This window comes from Carya illinoinensis, chromosome 2 (assembly GCF_018687715.1).
Source record: "Carya illinoinensis cultivar Pawnee chromosome 2, C.illinoinensisPawnee_v1, whole genome shotgun sequence".
Classification (NCBI taxonomy): Eukaryota; Viridiplantae; Streptophyta; class Magnoliopsida; order Fagales; family Juglandaceae; genus Carya; species Carya illinoinensis.
In genome coordinates, this window is record NC_056753.1 from 29,740,867 (window position 1) to 29,760,909 (window position 20,043).

The 20,043-nt window shown below is 33.1% G+C and overlaps 1 protein-coding gene and 1 long non-coding RNA gene across 2 annotated transcripts; both read right to left on the reverse strand.

Moving 5' to 3' along the window:
* Positions 1–9,275: 9,275 nt before the first annotated feature.
* LOC122300766 (heat stress transcription factor A-6b-like) lies at positions 9,276–11,577 on the reverse strand. Its single transcript, XM_043111643.1, has 2 exons — positions 10,668–11,577; positions 9,276–10,181 (listed from the first exon to the last, which is right to left on the reverse strand). The coding sequence occupies exons 1-2, from the start codon at positions 10,980–10,982 to the stop codon at positions 9,396–9,398; spliced, it is 1,101 nt and encodes a 366-aa protein (XP_042967577.1). The 5' UTR covers positions 10,983–11,577; the 3' UTR covers positions 9,276–9,395.
* A 1,769-nt stretch (positions 11,578–13,346) lies between these two features.
* Positions 13,347–15,607, reverse strand: LOC122295123. The gene is made up of 3 exons (XR_006237862.1): positions 15,411–15,607; positions 13,813–14,784; positions 13,347–13,659 (listed from the first exon to the last, which is right to left on the reverse strand). It is a non-coding gene; the product is annotated as an uncharacterized LOC122295123 (long non-coding RNA).
* Between the last annotated feature and the right edge of the window lie 4,436 nt (positions 15,608–20,043).

Consider the following 20,043-nt stretch of genomic DNA (forward strand, 5'->3'; position numbering starts at 1 on the left):
CCCAAACTGATTTGGGCTAAGGAAACGTCGAACTGATCTAGGCATGAACAGTTTGTTCTTGGTTGATCTCTCTTACACGGTGGTTATGGCTGAGTATGGATAGCAAAGGTGCTCCCGATAGAACTAAATCCTCTATTTCGGTGCTTAAAAATAGAGTGTAGATTTCCTTATGCAAGTGGCTTAAGGGTGATGGGTGGTTGTTGGCATAGAGGGACAGTGGCTAGTTTTCGAAATGGAGGATACGGGTTCTACAACTTGAAGGTGATGGGCTGGAGCCATAGTGTTGAAGGGCAACGTTGATGCCTACAGGGTGCTATGGTTAGACGTGAAGGAGTTTGCCATAAAGGTTGGAGATGCAGTGGGCATGCATGCCTGGGTTGCTGGCTAGATAGTTTTTTAGTGAGGAAAGGGTTGGCCAAGAAATAAAACAGAGGGCTAGTTAATGCTTGATTGTTCTGTGTTAAACATAAAGCAGCAATGTGCAAGGATAAAAACCTGTGAAGGCGAAAAACCAGGAGGAGATATGGAGAGAAAATGAGTAAACCTTGAGTGTTTTCAGGAGGGAAAAATGGAGGATTGAGGGTTGGTTCGTTGAGGGACAAGAAAGAAAAAGAGGAGGTCGTTGCAGACTGTAAACAATGTGAGGACCTGGACATGGAGCGGAACAACATATAACCGGAATGCTTTAAAGATCGACAATGGCGACCGAAGATGGTGAAGAGACGGTGACGGCAACCCACTAAATCCTTCACCCATGAGGACGACCGAAGACAAGAATTTTCACAGGCTTTCGCAAGGACAACGGAAGTTTTGGCGTGAGAAAGAAGATTTCAATTTCTCTCGTTTTTCAAATTTTGTTTGTTTGTTTATTTATTTATTTATTAATAATATTGGTTGACATGGCATACTTCAGTAGGTGCCGCGGTGGGAATGCACGCTGGTTGTCCCTAGAATTGTTGAATAATATAAGCATAGCGCTTTTATAATTAAATAAATATATGTAACCTAATTACTCATGTTTATATATTTAATATACTTCATAATTAGATTTTATAATTTGTATAATAATTAGTTGATAAGATTTAATAATTTCATATACTAGGATGTGAGAATTATATATGAAATAAATATATTTGATCATATTATGTGTATGTATTAATAATTTATGTAGGGATATAATATATTGTTATTATGGATAAATATCAAATAGTTAGATATTAATTATTTATAAATTTTTAAAATCTTATAATTCAATAGAGTTATATTTATTAGTTGTACAAATTCAATATTAGATTTTTTATTTTTATTTATATAATTTTTTAATTATTAAATCTTATTAAAATAATAATAATAATAATAATAAACAATTCATGCCAAGTTTGAGTTCAAATTGAGAGTTTAGCTTATTGAATCGAACTCAAACAAAAAATAAATAAAAATATTAAACTCAAGCTCGAGTATTTTAAGTCGAGCTAAGCCAAAGACCGACTTGGCTCGGCTCGATTGGATTGCAACCCTAAATGTTGAAATGATTTGAATTGATATTTGAATGATAGTATTTTATGAATTTGAATGTAAATAAATTGAATTATATGTTTAAATATATGAAATAGATTAATACGAGTTTAAATTTTCTATAAAAAATTTAAAAATATAATAAATCTCATCAATAATTAGTTTAATCAATTGAATTGGCAAATGATATAATAACAACTATATGAAGATAGGTTTACAATTAAGTATTAAATAATTATTTTTTTCTTGTACGTTAGACTGTTGCTAGGACAATCAATTTAAATCAAAGTAAAAAAAAAAAATTAATTTCTTAATAATAAATCGTAGATAAATTGTAGAATAGCTAGTAGTGTTGAATTTATGTTCCAAACATAACCAGGCCAATTTCAGTTGTTTAATGTGATGCTTCTGGGGATTCCCACAAAGTCTAGGAGGTGCATGGTCAATCATCACATTCTTTTATATTTTTATTATTTTTATTTTTAGGTAGTCATCCAATTATTTTATTTTTATAAAATAATTTTTTAATGATATCCGGTGAACTATCAATTTTATATTAAATTAATTAATATTATTAACGTCGTGTTTCGTATGCCTTTAGGTCAATATCTCAACAGTTTGGATCTTCAGTCTTGAGGCCTACGAACACAAAGAAAAGATCGAGAGAAGGTGGCCCTTGTGGTAGCCGGGGGAGCCTTCAATGTCAAAGTCATTAATGCTTTTAGTGTAACAGCCCGCTAGAAATTCAATTGTGAAATTTCTATTAACTTTAGGAATCTCGTGAAAAACCCATAAGTTTTCACGAATCCATTAATCGTATAGGTTTTTGTCTAACTACATAGTTAGTGTTATTATTTACTATGGTATCAGAAGTGTATTTTGATTATTTGAGATAGTTAGAAGTGTCAAAATGTATTACGATTTGTGCCATTAGACTCGGAGGGTTATATAAAGTCTTATGGCGCAATAACATTTTTTCATATTTTCGGACAAAACGTCTGTTCAAAACTGTAGATATTATTGGATAAAAAGAAATATCTTGAGGTAATTTTCGTGAATATTATTGGGTAAAAATATTTTGAGTTGATTTTTATAGATATTATTAGATAAAAATATCTTAAGTTGATTTTTGTAGATATTATTGGATAGAATATTATGAGATAATCTTTTATAGATATTTTGGGTAGGAGAAAACCACACTCAACTCTCAACTCCAGCCTTATCACCTCCCTTATCTCGTCCATAAATGTGTCCAGCCAGCACCCATGAACTTATCTTCAATTACTCCTTCTAATAAAAGATTATCAAACACTCTCTCTCGGACAGATTTTAGGAGATCTTTTGCACGCCCATTTCGAAGCTGTTGTAAGTGTTTTATCATAAAGTCTCCTTCATATAAGTTGTTCCTTTTTTAATCTAGTTTACATGGATATCTTATTTTCCCCATTTGAAGATCATTTGGTCAGTCAAATATTGTGTAAACTATAAAAAGGTCATTCTGGGAGATAAACTGGAGAATATGTTATAGTTTGGAGTTTTTGACCAAGCTAATGGATAGATATTGGTCCGAAATTTTTATGGAGTATTGTTAACATGTATATGTGACTATTGGTTGAGGATTTTTGCATGATTAAAGGTTTTGATGAAAGATGTTCTTAAATTTAGAAACTTAGAAACTGGAAGAGGAAAAACAGTTTCTGTTTTGAGAAAGTTTAACTCTTTGGTGGTCTAAACCTATTCTAATGACTTTGATAATTTTATTGGAGGATCCTAAACATCTTATATACATGTTATATTATTATTTTGAAGATATTTGATGTTAGTTTCAAAGATATGAAATTTTATGCAAAGAGATATTCAGATAAGCCAAAGTGTGGATATTCTTGGCTAAATTTATGTTTTGGTTAATTTCTAACCATGTGATCTTGAATTAGAAGCTTGTATATGTTTTAGGACATCTTTTTAAACCATGTAATGGTTTGGTTTGAAGATCATATATTTATAAGTCATATATCAAGAGATTTATCAAAACTAGTTGAGGAAAAAGTTCCTGTTTTTGGACTAAGTGTAAAACCAAAAACTCCAAATGTTATTTTGTGATTTTGGTGACTTTAGTTTGATAATTTAAAGCATGGTTGATGTTAGGATGATATTATGAATATGTTAGAAGTAAGATTTGATTTTTGAAATTCTTGGAGATGTTTTGATTTAAGGTCAAAACTTGTGATTCAAGTGCTTGGATCTTTTTACAAAAAAGTTTGGTGTTGATTATTAGCTTTTTCTAAATGGATGTTTTAAGTATGGTTTTGAACTTAGGATTGGAAGATGTTTGTTGTAAAATTTTGGTTTAAGCATGAGTTTTGAAGTTGGAAGGAATTGCAACTAAAATAATGGGAAATGGCCTATGGATGTTTCGACCATAGTGTGTTCTTCATAGTTGTGTTTTGTTTTAAATTTTTCTGAATTGATATTTAAGTTTAGGACAAAATTTACATGAGGAATGTAAATTTTGGAAACTTTTGGAAGTTTTTTGTTAACTTGCTGAGATTTGAAATCAAATCTCACTGTGGTAGTCCCAACTACCATTCCCCTCGAATGGTAGATCTTGTTACAGGACCTGAAGGAGGATCAGGAGCTGACCAACTAGACACAGTCGATTGAACGACGGTGCGTCGTTAATGTTAATATAGTAGTTAAATTACTACTTGTACGATGGAGTTGCATCTCCAGTACTTTTGGATCATAACTATTTTGGACTAGTGTTGTGATTTTAGTTGTTCATTAGGTTTTTATGTATGGAGTATGTTTTAAGCATTTGGGATATTTTCAATTTGGTGCATAGTATTGCTAAAAAAAAAAAAAAAATTATCCGCTGCGAATATTGTATATTATTAGATGCATGTTAGGAACATTGCATCTTATATGTCATGAACGGGGGCAGGTAACCTTGTGTTGCATGTCTCGACGCTTCAAATTTCCGTTCGATCCCAAATGGAATTGGGGGGCGTCACATTTAGAAAGTGTGCAGGAGAGTAGAGAGAATTCAGAGAGTCAAGATTATAACCTCCTTTTGATACTTGGGGTTTTCTTTTTATACTTGGTTTCGAAAGTCAGGCAACTATGCCCTGCAGCTGGAGGAAGGGATGTCCTCTCAAAATCCCTTCTGCCATACCTATTTAATGTGATGTGCCCCTCTGAGAAATGTATTAAATGCGGCGTAATCTTTTGATTGGCGCATTTAATGTAGCGTGATGCTCTGCTTCGTCTTAAGATTCAGTCCTATCGAGATGACGTGTTTCTCTTCTCTTCGCCAGGGTAGATTTCCCACGCTCCTTAGATAGTGGATTGACCCCTACCCCGAGGCCCCGCATTCGATTATCCCAGTCAATAACCCTTCAATTGGGTCAACGGATGGCTTGGTCGATTCGGGTCCTGGGTATTGGGCTCGGGAGAACAATCTCCTAACATACATGATAAATATTATCAAGAAAAATGTTATTGAATATACCACTCAAACTTACTGTTAGTATATTTTATTTTTTATAAATGATTGAATAAGTAAATTTTAGTGTTAATGTATCTGTGTGCGTATTTTTTTGTAACATTTAAAAAATTAAAAACTAAAATATACAAGAGATGCATGCCAAATGCTCTAAATATTAGTTTTTGAAATAAATAATTATAGAAGAACTTGGAGTACTGCTAATAAAGTCTCAAATTATGTTTTCATACAGATCAGCCTTCTAGTGTGGAGTTTGTAGTTGAATCATGTGGATTGGAAAGCCTTTTTGGTATGATCTCTAACACTCCACTATTATTCATATTTAGGTGTGGAAAATATATTAATATTTCTTAATATATTCTATTATTATTTATTTATTTTTTATTACTATTTAATATTTTATTACTATTTTTTTTATACTTTTTTATTACTATTTTCAACCTATCTTAATAATTCTAAACACTCAAACCCAAACCGATAGCATTGCAAGGACAGAAGAGAAGAGTCTGAGGATGAAGATAGGGAAGTTAGGCTAGATGTCTGTGGCTAAAGACAGTACTTTGAGGTTGAGAATGCCTAGTCTCATTATGACGACATTGTGTCACTTTTATGTGTTCAGAAAGTTTTCTAAATTTGTAGCAACGCCCAATACTTGTAAATTTCAATTGCATTTTGAGAAAGTATCAGGCATGCGCATAAATCTTATAAAAAAAGATTTTACATGCTGAATTAGATTAATATAATATGTTGAATTTATTTTATAATAAAAATGACGTTACATCGCGTCAATATATAAACCTTATTGTATAAGATTTCTATATAAACCAGTCACTTCTTTTACATTTTAAGATAAATTCATCATGTATTCCAAAATAGTAAAATTGATGCATTACACTATTAAATTACAAAAAACTAATACTTTTCACTATCTATTAGCTAGAAAGCATAGTAAGAAAAAGGAAGAACTTATAAATACTATCCAGAATAGTGAAGGGTGCATGATAAATTGATAATATTCTAATTTTATATAAATATATATATATATATATATATATATATATATATATATAATTAGAGGATATATCAGATGCTTTCCACTCGTCGTGACATGCTTTCTAAGCCCAATGGGACGTTTGAAATGCAAGCAGCTCATTTGTCGCATTAAATTATAAAAAATAAAAAAATAAATACACAATATTTTTCATAACATATTAATAATATGTGAAATATTTTTTACAATAAAATATTTCACAATCTTGTTTTAAAATGAGAGATATTATAGTAAAATACTATATAAAAGTAACACCAATCTATAAAAATATCCTCATTTTACTTCACGTGTTTTGAAGAGTATTATGAAGAGTATTGTATATGTATCATTACTCATAAATTATTATCAAGATATGAACGACTCATCGATCTGCCGCTGCCAAGTCTCTAGTTTGTCGCTGAATTTATGCAACCATTGCAATGGATCGCTGGACAGTAAGTTCAAATGATATGAATTGAGATGAAAATTAAAAAAAATATTATTATAATATTATTTTTTAATATTATTATTATTTTGATATTTAAAAAAATTAAAATTTTTATTATATTTTGTATAAAAATTTTAATAATTAAATGAGATGAAATGAGATGAATTGTAGTTTTTTTAACAAAAATTCTATGTGCAGTCACTTTTGTATACTTCTTGTACATTCCATTAATGTACTGATTGGCTACATCACTTCTTTTAATAGTTATGTTATATATAGTTACTTTTGTGTATTTCTTGCTCATCTCACTGATTTGATTGATCAAAATAATTATCTTATATTAAGTAAATGACGTAACCAATCACATTAGTGATGTGCGCAAGGAGTACATAAAAGTGACTGCATATAGAGTTTTTATTTTTTTAATATAAAATAACTGATTTGACTAATCGCATCACTGAAGTGTACAAAGAATACGCGAAAGTAATTGTAAGTAGCAGAACTTTTTTTTTAATCAAAACCAAACCTACTAGCCGATGCTAAGAGAATGCAGCGTGCACAAGTTTCAAGAAAGAGAAATGACAGTAGTAAGAAAGAGATGGCATAATTTGATGTGACACATTAGATTATAAAATTATTTTTATCAAATCTTTTTATACGAAGACACATTATTTTTGTGAAATTTTTTTAACGTCATAACACTTTATTTTAATATGAGTTTTGCTACGTACAGGTGAATTTCACGTGCCGATCTGCATACTAATACTACTTTCATATTTAAAATTTAAATTGACATAATTTTTATTAAAGTCTGATATTCTAACCAATTACGTTCGATAGGTGCGTATATTGATACGCATAATTACTTACAACTAAAATTTTCTTTTTAATATAATTAAATTTAATATTTTTATTTAATTATACGGAATAGCAGATATGAAAGACGTACTTCTGTACTGCTAATATATTATTTTAAAACAACTTAAAATTTAAATTTTTATTCATTCAAATCAATTTTTGCCTTTTAGCTCGATCGGTATTCCTGAGATATCTGAGTTGCTACAAGAAAAACTCATTTGCTATAATTATTCGAGCAATAATATCAATGACAGCACAGCCTTTTTAAGATACGCATGCACAGCATGTGCAACCTTATCGCTTTAACAGATCATAATGCAACATGCATGCTTTGAGATGTTACTCAATTTCGGCGGTTACACCATTAAATTCCTGTGACCAAAGGGGCCGGGGGCAAATATTCCAGCTTTTTTTTGGCCTTTTTGCCCATAAAAAGATGAAAAGGGTTACCATTTACCAAACATCTTTAAGAGCTGGCACACATTATGTTCGATCATATGCAGTACCGTCAAGTCATGTTTACAGGCTGTGCCATGCTAACCCTGGCCTCCTAATTCACAAACGACGCTGATGATTAATTTGCATTAAAATGCCAGCCAATGTATATGTATGTGTGGTTGATTTTCAGTGCATGCATGGCTTTAATGGCACATAAAGAAGAAGAAGCAGCAGCTTCCTGCATATGGCCTCTCGATCTAAATACAGTGGCTTGTGTTGCCACAGATTTTGTATCGATCCTCACCTCTAAAATCAAGTGTAAACAAACAGGCCGGGAGGATAGACCTTTTTAGAGTTTTCCGACATGTAATCATGGCATTTTATGTATAACCATCTCTTAAAATTATCACTTATTTTAAAATTTTAAATTGATAAAAATATGTAAATTTAATTATTTTTATTTGTGATCTTTAACACTCTTACTCAACTGTGGACAAACTAACCTCTCAATAAATAGGTTAAAATATTTAATTAAATAGATTAAAATTAATGTAGAGTTAAATCCGATCGAATTCAAGATATATCGATCCGATATGGTATATGATACTATATGAAATCACTATTTATTAAACACTACATTTCACCATACTTGAAAGCTCAACGTCTTCTTCCGTGTGCTTGGAATGCCAATCAGATATTTAAGATTTTAATCATTTTATAAATTGGTGATGAGTCAATGAGACCGCCATATATATAAGGAAAAATCCACAGACTGATCTGGCTAGCTGGGAAACTGCAGGTCATTATATGCCAAATTATATATACTGAAGAAAAGTGTACATCATGAATTTTTGCAAAAATATATATAATATTACCGACAACACTGCCCAGACAAAGTATTGCGCGCAGCAGTGTGATCTGAAATCTGCATGTTTTCCGCCTTAATTTGGTTCGAAAAATTGGAGGCTTGGAGCTATGTGTATAACCATCCATAAATACAGCTGCATATGAACATATTCACTCCCATCCCTTGCATAAGATCTTGTAATTACAATCTGTTTATAAAGAGTTTGGGGACAATTCATGTTTTAAGAACAAGAATAACACTGCGCGCATGCAGCATGCATATCGAGATATAGCAATTATTCCAACATATATACCAGATCACTGCCAGCAATCACTTTATAGATTAAATCCAGGAAAAGAGAGGCGATTGAAATCTGCAGTCCTAATTAATACGTAACAACACACCAAGATATTTAAGGGCGCCTTCAACTAGATGAGATAAAATGTGAGTCATGCCACAGGATGTAATGTTGCTGTGACTGTGACATTATTAATTGTATCTTGTAGATGATCTTGGAGTAATACGTGCATGCATATGGTTCATGTATTTCAGCTTGTCCCTTGCATGGCCGGGTTTTGACATCAAGAAGATCACCCGGATTAACTCATGAAAATAAAGAAACAACAACAAAAACAAATAATCAAACAGATAATTGGGTAGTCAAAATAGTGTAGGAGAGTCCAACGTCCTAGCTCATAATTAATGGAGCATTAATACAAGTGGAAAACCAAAACAAGGGGTGGTTCTTCTCTAATATTTAATTAGAACTAGAGACCAGGTAACCAAGCTGCTCAGCCAACACATCCACTTCTTCAACACCCGCTATACCAATTTCGTCTTCGATACAACCATCATTCAACAAAGTTTCCCAGAAGTGTCCCTCGTCAAGGTCCTTATCTCTCCTTTCATATTTCTCTCCTTCCTCTATATGTTCTTCTTCTGGGTTCTCTAATTGGCTTCGGCCGGTACATGGTCCCTGCACGTTCATAACAAGTGATCTGTCCAGCACTGAAACTCCATACTCGGACATGTCACCATGATCCTGAGGCTCAACTTTAACAAAGTTTTCTCCACCTTGGCCTAATTCGTCAACTTCGAGGTTAATAGGCCCTTGATCAAGAGGTCGTCTTCTCTTCTTAGTTTTCCCTTCCTCTAGCTCTTTCCGGGCGTCCTTCTGCTGAACTAGTTGCTGTATAAAGTTGGGGTTCTGCATTGCTCTTGCCAGGAAACTCATCATCTGTTGCTGTTTCAGTTCTGTCTTTCTAAGTCTATCCTCCATTGCTTGGACGCAAGTTCTATTATCCTGTTGCTGCTGTCTAAGCTTCACCAGTTCTGCCATTAGAACCTGCTTGTCACGCCTCAACCAATCAACTTCTCCTTCTAATCCAAACCGTCCAACTTCAATACAAGTGTCCAGAGCCTGCTGTGAAGCCTGAAGTTGAGGCGTTTTCCTCCTTCTAATACTCTTTAGAAGATGCTTTCGTCCTCTAAGAAACCCTTCATTGGCAAACTCCCACCTATCTGGATCAACCTTCCTAAAGCCCTAACATTAATCAAATTCGTTCTTCACGATCACATACTTTAATTAGAGACTTAGTGCAACAATATTGACTATTTGAAAGCCATATTATAATTCTATCACCTAAAAAAGCAACACAAAATAAGAGTACTGAAACATCTGAATCTTGTATTAAATATGGTACTTTCGTACATTTTATGTTCTAATCTTTGCACTTTCCTTTTCAATCCGTTAAATGAACAAAAATGTATTCACATGATCAAATTGATCACTATACAAATAGTAAAGGAGAGAACAATAACTTCTATACGAAAACAAAAACATAAAAAACACAAAACAAAATGCTAACAAAGCTAGATAGCATATATTGATTCGATCCAGTGTTTCAAGTACATGAAACAAGTTGTAGATTTGTTCAAAAAAAGAAAATTCGTCATTACTCTTGGAATGATCAGATGGAAGTCTAGCTTATAAATCATTTGCCAAAAGAATAAAGGAAAAAAATCTTACATAGGTGTTGAGCTGCCGGACAAAGCTTGAGAAATTGTTGTGCTTGAAACATCTGGGGAGAAGACTCGTGGAAAGGGCATGGGGATCCCAAACAACAAAACTGTTGTTCCCTCCACTCCAAGAAATAATATGGTCAGTGGTCTGATCGTCGACGATGTCATAGGTTTTGGTAAGGAACGGTGGAGGACCTGTTTCTTGGAGTCCCTCCATTGGTTGGGGAGGAGGGATCTTCAAAGATGACAACGCGCGCGTGCCCGAAAAGGACGAACTTGCTACTGGAAACCTCTCCTGCACTCGGCCTTGAGGATTACTCATGTTTGCGAAAAAGTGCACAAAAAGAAGATTAAAACTGTTGTGATATGGGTGGGTCACAGAACTATGAATACGATTAGGGCTATGAGCAGATAAGGTGTCTCTTGGCTATATATGCAGGCCTAAGCCACAACAATGCCCTTGAAACTTCAACCATATATCAATGAAAAGCTATTATGATTGAAAATAGAATGTTTCTCCAAATGGGTTCTGGGAATGAAAGTAGAAAACAAGAAAAGTAAGAAAATTTAATACTATAGACAAGCGTTGACCCCAGAATAATAATCAGACATTAACATGAACAAGAAACAGAAATATTCTGATACAGCCGACCTCTAGCCTGGAAAAGGACCGATCATTGGTAAGAGGAGCTTAGGCGGCTGTGGAGGTCAAGAATGGGAGGGGAGCTTGAAATTTGGAAGAACTAAGCAATTAAGAGGAAGATATAAAAATGATATCTTCAAGTTATAAATGGTTGGTGCTGGTTTTCTTTTTCCTTGTTTTTGATCTTTTAATTTCTCATTTTACTGTTGGGGAAATATGATTGATTAGTTGAGATGGTGACGGTGCAAAGAAACCCTAAATGGCATTGAGATATTTTTTTCTCTCCTTCAATTCTTTGATTCTTTTCTGATTTGGGAAAGCCACTGGGCAAGCTTAAATATTTATTTAGTCCAGGTACAAGACAGGGAAGGTTGTGGAATGTGGGGGTAATTGATCCATTTATTTTTATTAAAGTATTGAAAAAGCAGGCGAATAAAAAGAAACTACTAATCAATTTGCCACAGTGTATGGCTTCAAATCTGGCAAGTTTGTACAGAAGAAAGTTAGAGAGCGGGCGAATAAAAAAAGAAAGAAAGAAAGATAGTTCTAGAGCAATTCTGCAACTGGGGAATGAAGTGATTTCCAGAAGACGCTTGAATTTCTATGGCACAAGTGAATGAATTGGTTTTCACTTTTGTTTGCTGCAGCCTGCGGGCGTGTCTCAGATTCCAGCTTGGGTCGGACTTTGAAACGGGTGATCGTAATTATTTGATGGGAAATCACAATTAAGGAGATCGAGGACAAAGCAAACATTGTTTGAATGTGAAGTTTACAACATACGTTTATCTTCGATGGATGTAACCAAAATTTGAATAACTACTCAGTGAGTGTAACATCTAACGATTTGATCATGATGATTAATTACATGTGAAATGGAATAATTGCACATACCCATTTGGATGTTAGCGTGCTAATTTCAATTCACCATGATTCAGATTTTGTGGTTAAAAAAAGTAAAACATAAATATTAATATCAGAATATTCTCATAAGGCGAGCTGAATAATAAGAGTGCCACCATGTACACGTCCAAACATGACAGATATTTCTTATTGTTTATAATTTTTTATTTAAGTATTTTCTATAATTTATCAGATATAGACATCATATGTAAATTCTACTACAATTAATACTCTGATTTACACTGTTTAATAATAACAATTTTAATAGGGTGAGATATATTATATTACGTTTATTCCTATATTGTCAAAATATTTTTATATATAAACAAAAGAAAAATATAGTTGCAAGTACAATTGTGTATTAATATGGTGTGATTGGTCAAAAAGTAGATTTTATTAAAAACAATATTAATTTAAATTTTAAATATAAATAAATCAGTATTGATATACATATTAATACGCGACTATATTTATATGTAGCAAAATTCATAAACAAATTATCGAGATCTTAATCTTTTCTGCCCAGAGCTATGATTCCTTCGAGGGACAAAAATTTGGCTCATGGTATCTTATTATATTAGTCACTAACCATTCAACAAGTGGTGTTTATGTCTTTGTGCATACTTTATCAAGAAAAATGGGACCAAAAGGTGAAACTTCAAAGGCTACCGTAAGTAGCCCGGGCATCACTTTGGAGGCTGTGCCATGCTCATTACTGGCCACTTGACCATACAGTGCATGCATTAATATTTTAAGAGGCTTCAGGAAGGGTGTAGAACCTGCCCCGAATATGCCAGACAAAACCAAAGTTGAAAAAAGTAGGCAGGACTTGAAAATGAGTGATTGTTGAAATTTACAAATACTTTGTCCAGTTATGACCCCATTTCTCTTTTGGGGGCCAATGGCCATCGTATTAGAACTTTTTGAGCAAAGTATCCTGCTCGAGATTTGCAAAGCATGATAGGTCAGATCTCTGCAATTTGTTTACCAATAATACATCTCAGTTTGAACCTCCTTTCAATCAAATTTACACCAGCAATATACCAAGAAGATTAAAGCCAGCAGTGCTCAACAAACTGACCATACATAGGGGTCTCTATATAAGCAGGAAGTGCAATAGAAGCAGAAATAAGCGGGGGCCCACCCGAGACGTGCATGCATTATAATACAACCAGGTTACAAAAAACTTATTCCATATTTAGAAGTGCGTATCCATGTACAGAAAATTGGAAGAAAGTATGTCTTGTAGCTAAGCGTTCTAAACGGGAATGGTAAGGAAACAGGCTAGCAAAGAGAGAGAGATGCAGCATACAAGCACAGGAAACTGTAGTAGGCAGCAGGCTACAACATTTTCATTTTTAAGTCCAATTTTAGAAGTTAATAAAGAATTCAGGCTGCAGCGTTAACAGCATGATCGCCAATTTCTTTCTCCACAAAAGCTTTAATATACTCCTTCCTACAAGAAAGAAAAACCTCTATAAAAGTCCAGGAAGCCAGTTAAAATGCCCTTTTAGGTTTCAAAATAGACAAGTATTCCCTATCAAAATAAGAAAAAAATATAGACAAGTAACTGATGCCCGATATAGAGAGAATATGGCAAAAAATATACCTTGCAGGCAGATGATCATGAGGACGATTAAATGGAGTCCAGACTGGATCACCAACAAACAGCCGCATTGCCTGAATAAATAAGCTTAGGAGAAACATCTCTTAGGTAAAGATATAAAAGGATACTAAGAGCTGGTGAGCCTTCTTGAAAGGAAGTTCACACTCATGGTGAAAGGCATCTTAAGCACGTCAACGTCTCCAAGGCATGTGAAACTAACGTCTCATGGTTCCAAAGTAAAATCAATGTAATTGAACAGGTCTAAGACATGCCTAGCATGTGCACATATTCATCATGCGGTCGTGTATGTGCTCCTTAGATTAAGAGCAGCATAGTTTATATCAATAGCAAATTGCGCCACCAACACTAATGTACCAAATTTGAATTACCATATAGTAATTAGCAATAACTAAGGGAAACATAAGAAGTAATGTGTTTCATTATGATAACATGAGTCCTCTCCATATAAGTCCTTGTCATGCAAGGCAAATGTCTCTTGACAGATGTATCGATATATTGGCAACTATTGTGCATATCACAAGTATTGTGGAATGAAGATCTTTCAAAGTTAATCCTTCTTTTTTTTTTTTTTTCCTGTCAACATGTAGACAAGCTGCTTTTGTGTGCGTGCATGTATGACATCAATACTTTGATGTAGTTGTTTGCATCCAGAGTAAAGCGGTGATAAATTCCAGCAGGCAAAACAATCATTCCCCCCTTCTTTAACCAAACACGAATTCACTTGTCGTTATGATCCCTGACATCAAAATAACCTTCACCAAAATCAAGCAGTTAAAAACCTGATCATTTTCCTTTTGGAAAAGTGACGGCAATAAAATAAAAAGTGTATCTAACTTCACCACTTCCTGCCACACAGTAGCGTATCTCCTCATCAGTGTGAAGGTGTTCCTCAAAAAAATTCTTGATCTTCTCTTCATAATTAGGCAGCTTTTCTGGGCAAACTTCACAGAAGTCCTGAAGAAAGGTTCATCTGATTAAGATTATGGTACAAGCATGATTTACTTCCTTTTAATAAGCAAGACCTGATACTGAACATGTAAGTGGAAGAATGAATAAGAATAAAGTTCTCTTTCTATATCCAACATATTATCTTTTAATTGCTAAGTTTTGAACTCAAGAGCTCACCCTCCATCCTATCTACACAGAGAAAGGAGGTGTCATTTGAGCTATAGTTCATGAGTTATAAGCCCCGACAGATTCATATATCTGTCATGTTTTATACCATCGAGAGAATTTCCTTGTTTTTACTTCACAAGTTAGGGTTACAAGCCACGAGAATAATTATAAGTTAGTCAAGCCCAATCTCGTCTTGCAAGACTGTTTAGCAGAAGAAATTAAAAAGTGTATGTCGGTGTTACAAACATAACTAATACATCAATAATTTTTACTGACAAACCATGTAGGAATAACCCCGATCTTAACGAATCTTCTTTAATTCCTCATCAGTTTCATAGTTATCAGCATCCAGTTTCCAACTGAGTACTCCAAGTTCTACAAGTTGACATCATGGCTCATATGAGGTAAGAGATCCAAACATTTACATATCTAATTAAACTAGCATGTTCTTTAAAGAAGCTCACCAGTAAGTTGATCTAGGGATACAAACTCCTTTGGTTCCCGGTGATGGGGGAGTCTCTGATCTTCATCACTGTTATCCATGTACCATGCTTGAACAACTTCCTCTCTAGGATCTTGTACCTATTAGAAGCTAGAGGTTAAGGGCACGTTTTGAGCCTAGTAAAATAAGAATCTTGGTAAAACTAAAGTTTGGTGAGTTTAATTTAACCGATTCAGGGCTGGTTAACTACAGAGAACAAAACAGGTTCAATAAAAATAAAGTAGATGAAAAAGGAACAAAAAAATCCTATGCAACTACACCTAGGTTTCTCTATTGAATCCCAGGACTTCCTGATAGGAATAGATTTCCTAAATAAAGAGGAAAGAAATTGTTGAAAATTCAGTCCAGAATACAACACGCTTTACTCTGAAAGTAACGTTTTTTTGTTCAAAATTACAAGAAATTAATTGTTTAAATCTATTCCAAGAAACTAATCAACGCGTGGTCCATCAAAGTGACCTCTGTATCAAGTTATGCTCTTCTTACCATCACCCAATAAAACTGATCGAAGTGTTTATTAGTTGGAAAATCTAGTTACACACACAAGTATCTAATAATATATATACCAATTTAACGTAATTAATCAAAAAGTAAATTTTATTAAAAATAATACTAATTTAAATTTTGAATATAAAAAAATCAATATTCATAAACTGATTAATACGCGACTATAGTTATACGTATCAAAACTCAAGCTCAATTCGTCATTCAAGCAACTCGTATAATAACATTACAAACATATTCTTCTTGATTAAGCTTCAAAGAGATTACGGAGATACTACCAACTGAAAAAAATATATATATAAATAAATAAAAATAAAAAAGAGCCTCACAAAGATTTATGCGGGAAATATTTTGCCGAGAAACAAACGGGAAGATGTTAGGCGCTTGTGGTACGGGGCATACAATTACAACTGAAGTAGAAATGAGAAAGAATAAAAGAAATAATAAGGAACTCCAATTGTAGAAGAATTTCACTTATAGTAAAAGGATTACAAGAATTTCTCTCTTGAATAAGGAGAGCACAATTGACAATACCCTCTCTTATAAAAGGAGAAAACTCACTCTTTATTATAAAAGGAAAGACAATATATAGGAGAAACCTCACTATTTTTCTCTCTAAAACTCTCTCTCTTTCTCTAAATTTTTCTTTTCAAAATGGGATAGGTTTTTAAAAGCAAAAACATGTATTTATAAGAGTTAAAGGAGGTGGAAGATGGCGGAAGCAAATGTGAACGCAAGCTTGATGTAGGTTGTCAACTAGCCACCATTTTTGACCCATAAAAGTCCATAAAAGTGGCTTTACCGCTACATATCTCCCACTTAAAGTCATTTTTGTAATCCTTCTATCTTTTCTACACTTTCCATCTCCATGCCGCTTACATATCTGCTAGGCCTAAGGAGGATCGACACCAGATAAACTTGTCATTATTAATTGGCTTTATTAATATATCTACTAGGTTGTCTTTTGTATGGATTTTTTGTATATCCACACTTCCTTCTTCCACCTTCTCACGAACGAAGTGATACTGAACTCGTATGTGCTTTGTCCTTGAATGAAATGCTGGATTCTTTGCCAAATGCAAAGCGCTCTGACTATCACAAAATAAATCAACCTTCTCTTGTACGTGTCCGAGCTCTTCCAGTAGCATTTGCAACCATATTGCCTCTTTGCTAGCTTGTGTAGCTGCGACATATTCTGTCTCCGTTGTAGAAGTAGCCACGATAGACTGCAATTTTGAAACCCAGCTTACAGCTCCTGTAACAGCCCGCTAGAAATTTAATTGTGAAATTTCTATTAACTTTAGGAATCTCGTGAAAAACCCATAAGTTTTCACGAATCCATTAATCGTATAGTTTTTTTTTGTCTAACTACATAGTTAGTGTTATTATTTACTATGTATTAGAAGTGTATTTTTGATTATTGGAGATAGTTAGAAATGTCAAAATGTATTATGGTTTGTGCCATTAGACTCGGAGGGTTATTTAAAATCTTATGGCGCAATAACTTTTTTTCATATTTTCGGACAAAATGTCTGTTCAAAATTGTAAATATTATTGGATAAAAAGAAATATCTTGAGGTAATTTTCGTGAATATTATTGGGTAAAAATATTTTGAGTTGATTTTTATAGATATTATTAGATAAAAATATCTTAAGTTGATTTTTTGTAGATATTATTGGATAGAATATTATGAGATAATCTTTTATAGATATTTTGGGTAGGAGAAAACCACACTTAACTCTCAACTCCAGCCTTATCACCTCCCTTATCTCGTCCATAAATGTGTCCAGCCATCACCCATGAACTTATCTTCAATAACTCCTTCTAATAAAAGATTATCAAACACTCTCTCTCGGACAGATTTTAGGAGATCTTTTGCATGCCCATTTCGAAGCTGTTGTAAGTGTTTTATCATAAAGTCTCCTTCATATAAGTTGTTCCTTTTTGAGTCTAGTTTACATGGATATCTTATTTGCCCCATTTGAAGATCATTTGGTCAGTCAAATATTGTGTAAACTATAGAAAGGTCATTCTGGGAGATAAACTGGAGAATATGTTATAGTTTGGAGTTTTTGACCAAGCTAATGGATAGATATTGGTCCGAAATTTTTACGGAGTATTGTTAACATGTATATGTGACTATTGGTTGAGGATTTTTGCATGATTAAAGGTTTTGATGAAAGATGTTCTTAGATTTAGAAACTTAGAAACTGGAAGAGGAAAAACAGTTTCTGTTTTGAGAAAGTTTAACTCTTTGGTAGTCTAAACCTATTCTAATGACTTTGATAATTTTATTGGAGGATCCTAAACATCTTATATACATGTTATATTATTATTTTGAAGATATTTGATGTTAGTTTCAAAGATATGAAATTTTATGCAAAGAGATATTCAAATAAGTCAAAGTGTAGATATTCTTGGCTAAATTTATGTTTTGGTTAATTTCTAACCATATGATCTTGAATTAGAAGCTTATATATGTTTTAGGACATCTTTTTAAACCATATGATGGTTTGGTTTGAAGATCATATATTTATAAGTCATAGATCAAGAGATTTATCAAAACTAGTTGAGGGAAAAGTTTATGTTTTTGGACTAAGTGTAAAACCAAAAACTCCAAATGTTATTTTGTGATTTTGGTGACTTTAGTTTGATGATTTAAAGCATGGTTGATGTTAGGATGATATTATGAATATGTTAGAAGTAAGATTTGATTTTTGAAATTCTTGGAGATGTTTTGATTTAAGGTCAAAACTTGTGATTCAAGTGCTTGGATCTTTTTACAAAAAAGTTTGGTGTTGATTATTAGTTTTTTTTAAATGGATGTTTTAAGTATGGTTTTGAACTTAGGATTGGAAGATGTTTGTTGCAAAATTTTGGTTTAAGCATGAGTTTTGAAGTTGGAAGGAATTGCAACAAAAATAAAGGGAAATGGCCTATGCATGTTTCGACCATAGTGTGTTCTTCATAGTTGTGTTTTGTTTTAAATTTTTCTAAGTTGATATTTAAGTTTAGGACAAGATTTACATGAGGAATGTAAATTTTAGAAACTTTTGGAGTTAGTATGCAAAATCCTTAAGTTATGGGTAAAACGGTCATTTTCCCACATGTAGAGAGTAAAATGAAAATTTTACTCTTTAAGTTAGTATTTTCCATATTTCAAATTATTAGTGATTTAGTTCTAACTTTTAGAATCACTAATTACAGTTCCTCGTGATCGCACTTGAAGTTTTATAAGAAACGCGGAGATCGAGGTAAGTTAGCTTTTAACTTACTAGCAGTCTACTGTGTATGTGTGCTAAGTAAAAGAATTACAGTGTATGTATGTATGTTATCATATATGTCATGCTATGCCAAGTTATCATGTAATTGTCTATTATACAGAATTTATTCTGTCATCAATTTTTATCTGTTGCACAATATATTCTGTCATGTATTACTATACATTACAAATATGTCATGCTAAATATGTTGCTTGTTATATGTTATGCCATGTTACGAAATGTTACTATCTCAAGTTGGTTATGTATTTCAAATTATGTTCAAGTCACGTTATGTTACGTCAGGCCTTCAGTCCTTTCATATTCCAGTCACGTTTCATCTTGAGTATATTCAGTTTATGTAGAATACATGGGGCCACAACAACTGTGGAGTATGTATTTACACGTAGAATACATGGGGCCACAATAACTGTGGAGTATGTATTTTTCATGTTAAGTCAAGTTTGTGTAAAATACATGGGGCCACAACAACTGTGGAGTATGTATTTTTAATGTTAAGTCAAGTTTGTGTAGAATACATGGGGCTACAACAACTGTGGAGTATGTATTTACACGTAGAATACATGGGGCCACAACAACTGTGGAGTATGTATTTTTCATGTTAATTCAAGTTTCAGAGCAAGTTCATGCTAAGTCAAGTTTCAGATCAAGTTTATGTCAAGTCAAGTTCAGTTTATGATTCATTTTAAGCTATGTCAATTATGCTATATTGTACGTTAAGTTATGCTTTAATTACTTATAAATTTGATTATGCATTTATGCTTTTACTGTCATACATGCATCATTAGTCTGTATGGAAGTTTTTTGTT

What these genes read in the sequence shown, in the direction of transcription:
- LOC122300766 (XM_043111643.1), bottom strand. Translation starts at nt 10,982, where the DNA reads ATGAGTAATCCTCAAGGCCGAGTGCAGGAGAGGTTTCCAGTAGCAAGT. An exon ending in TCCGGCAGCTCAACACCTAT is followed by an intron (nt 10,182 to 10,667) that starts GTAAGATTTTTT and finishes GATTAATGTTAG; the next exon opens with GGCTTTAGGAAGGTTGATCC.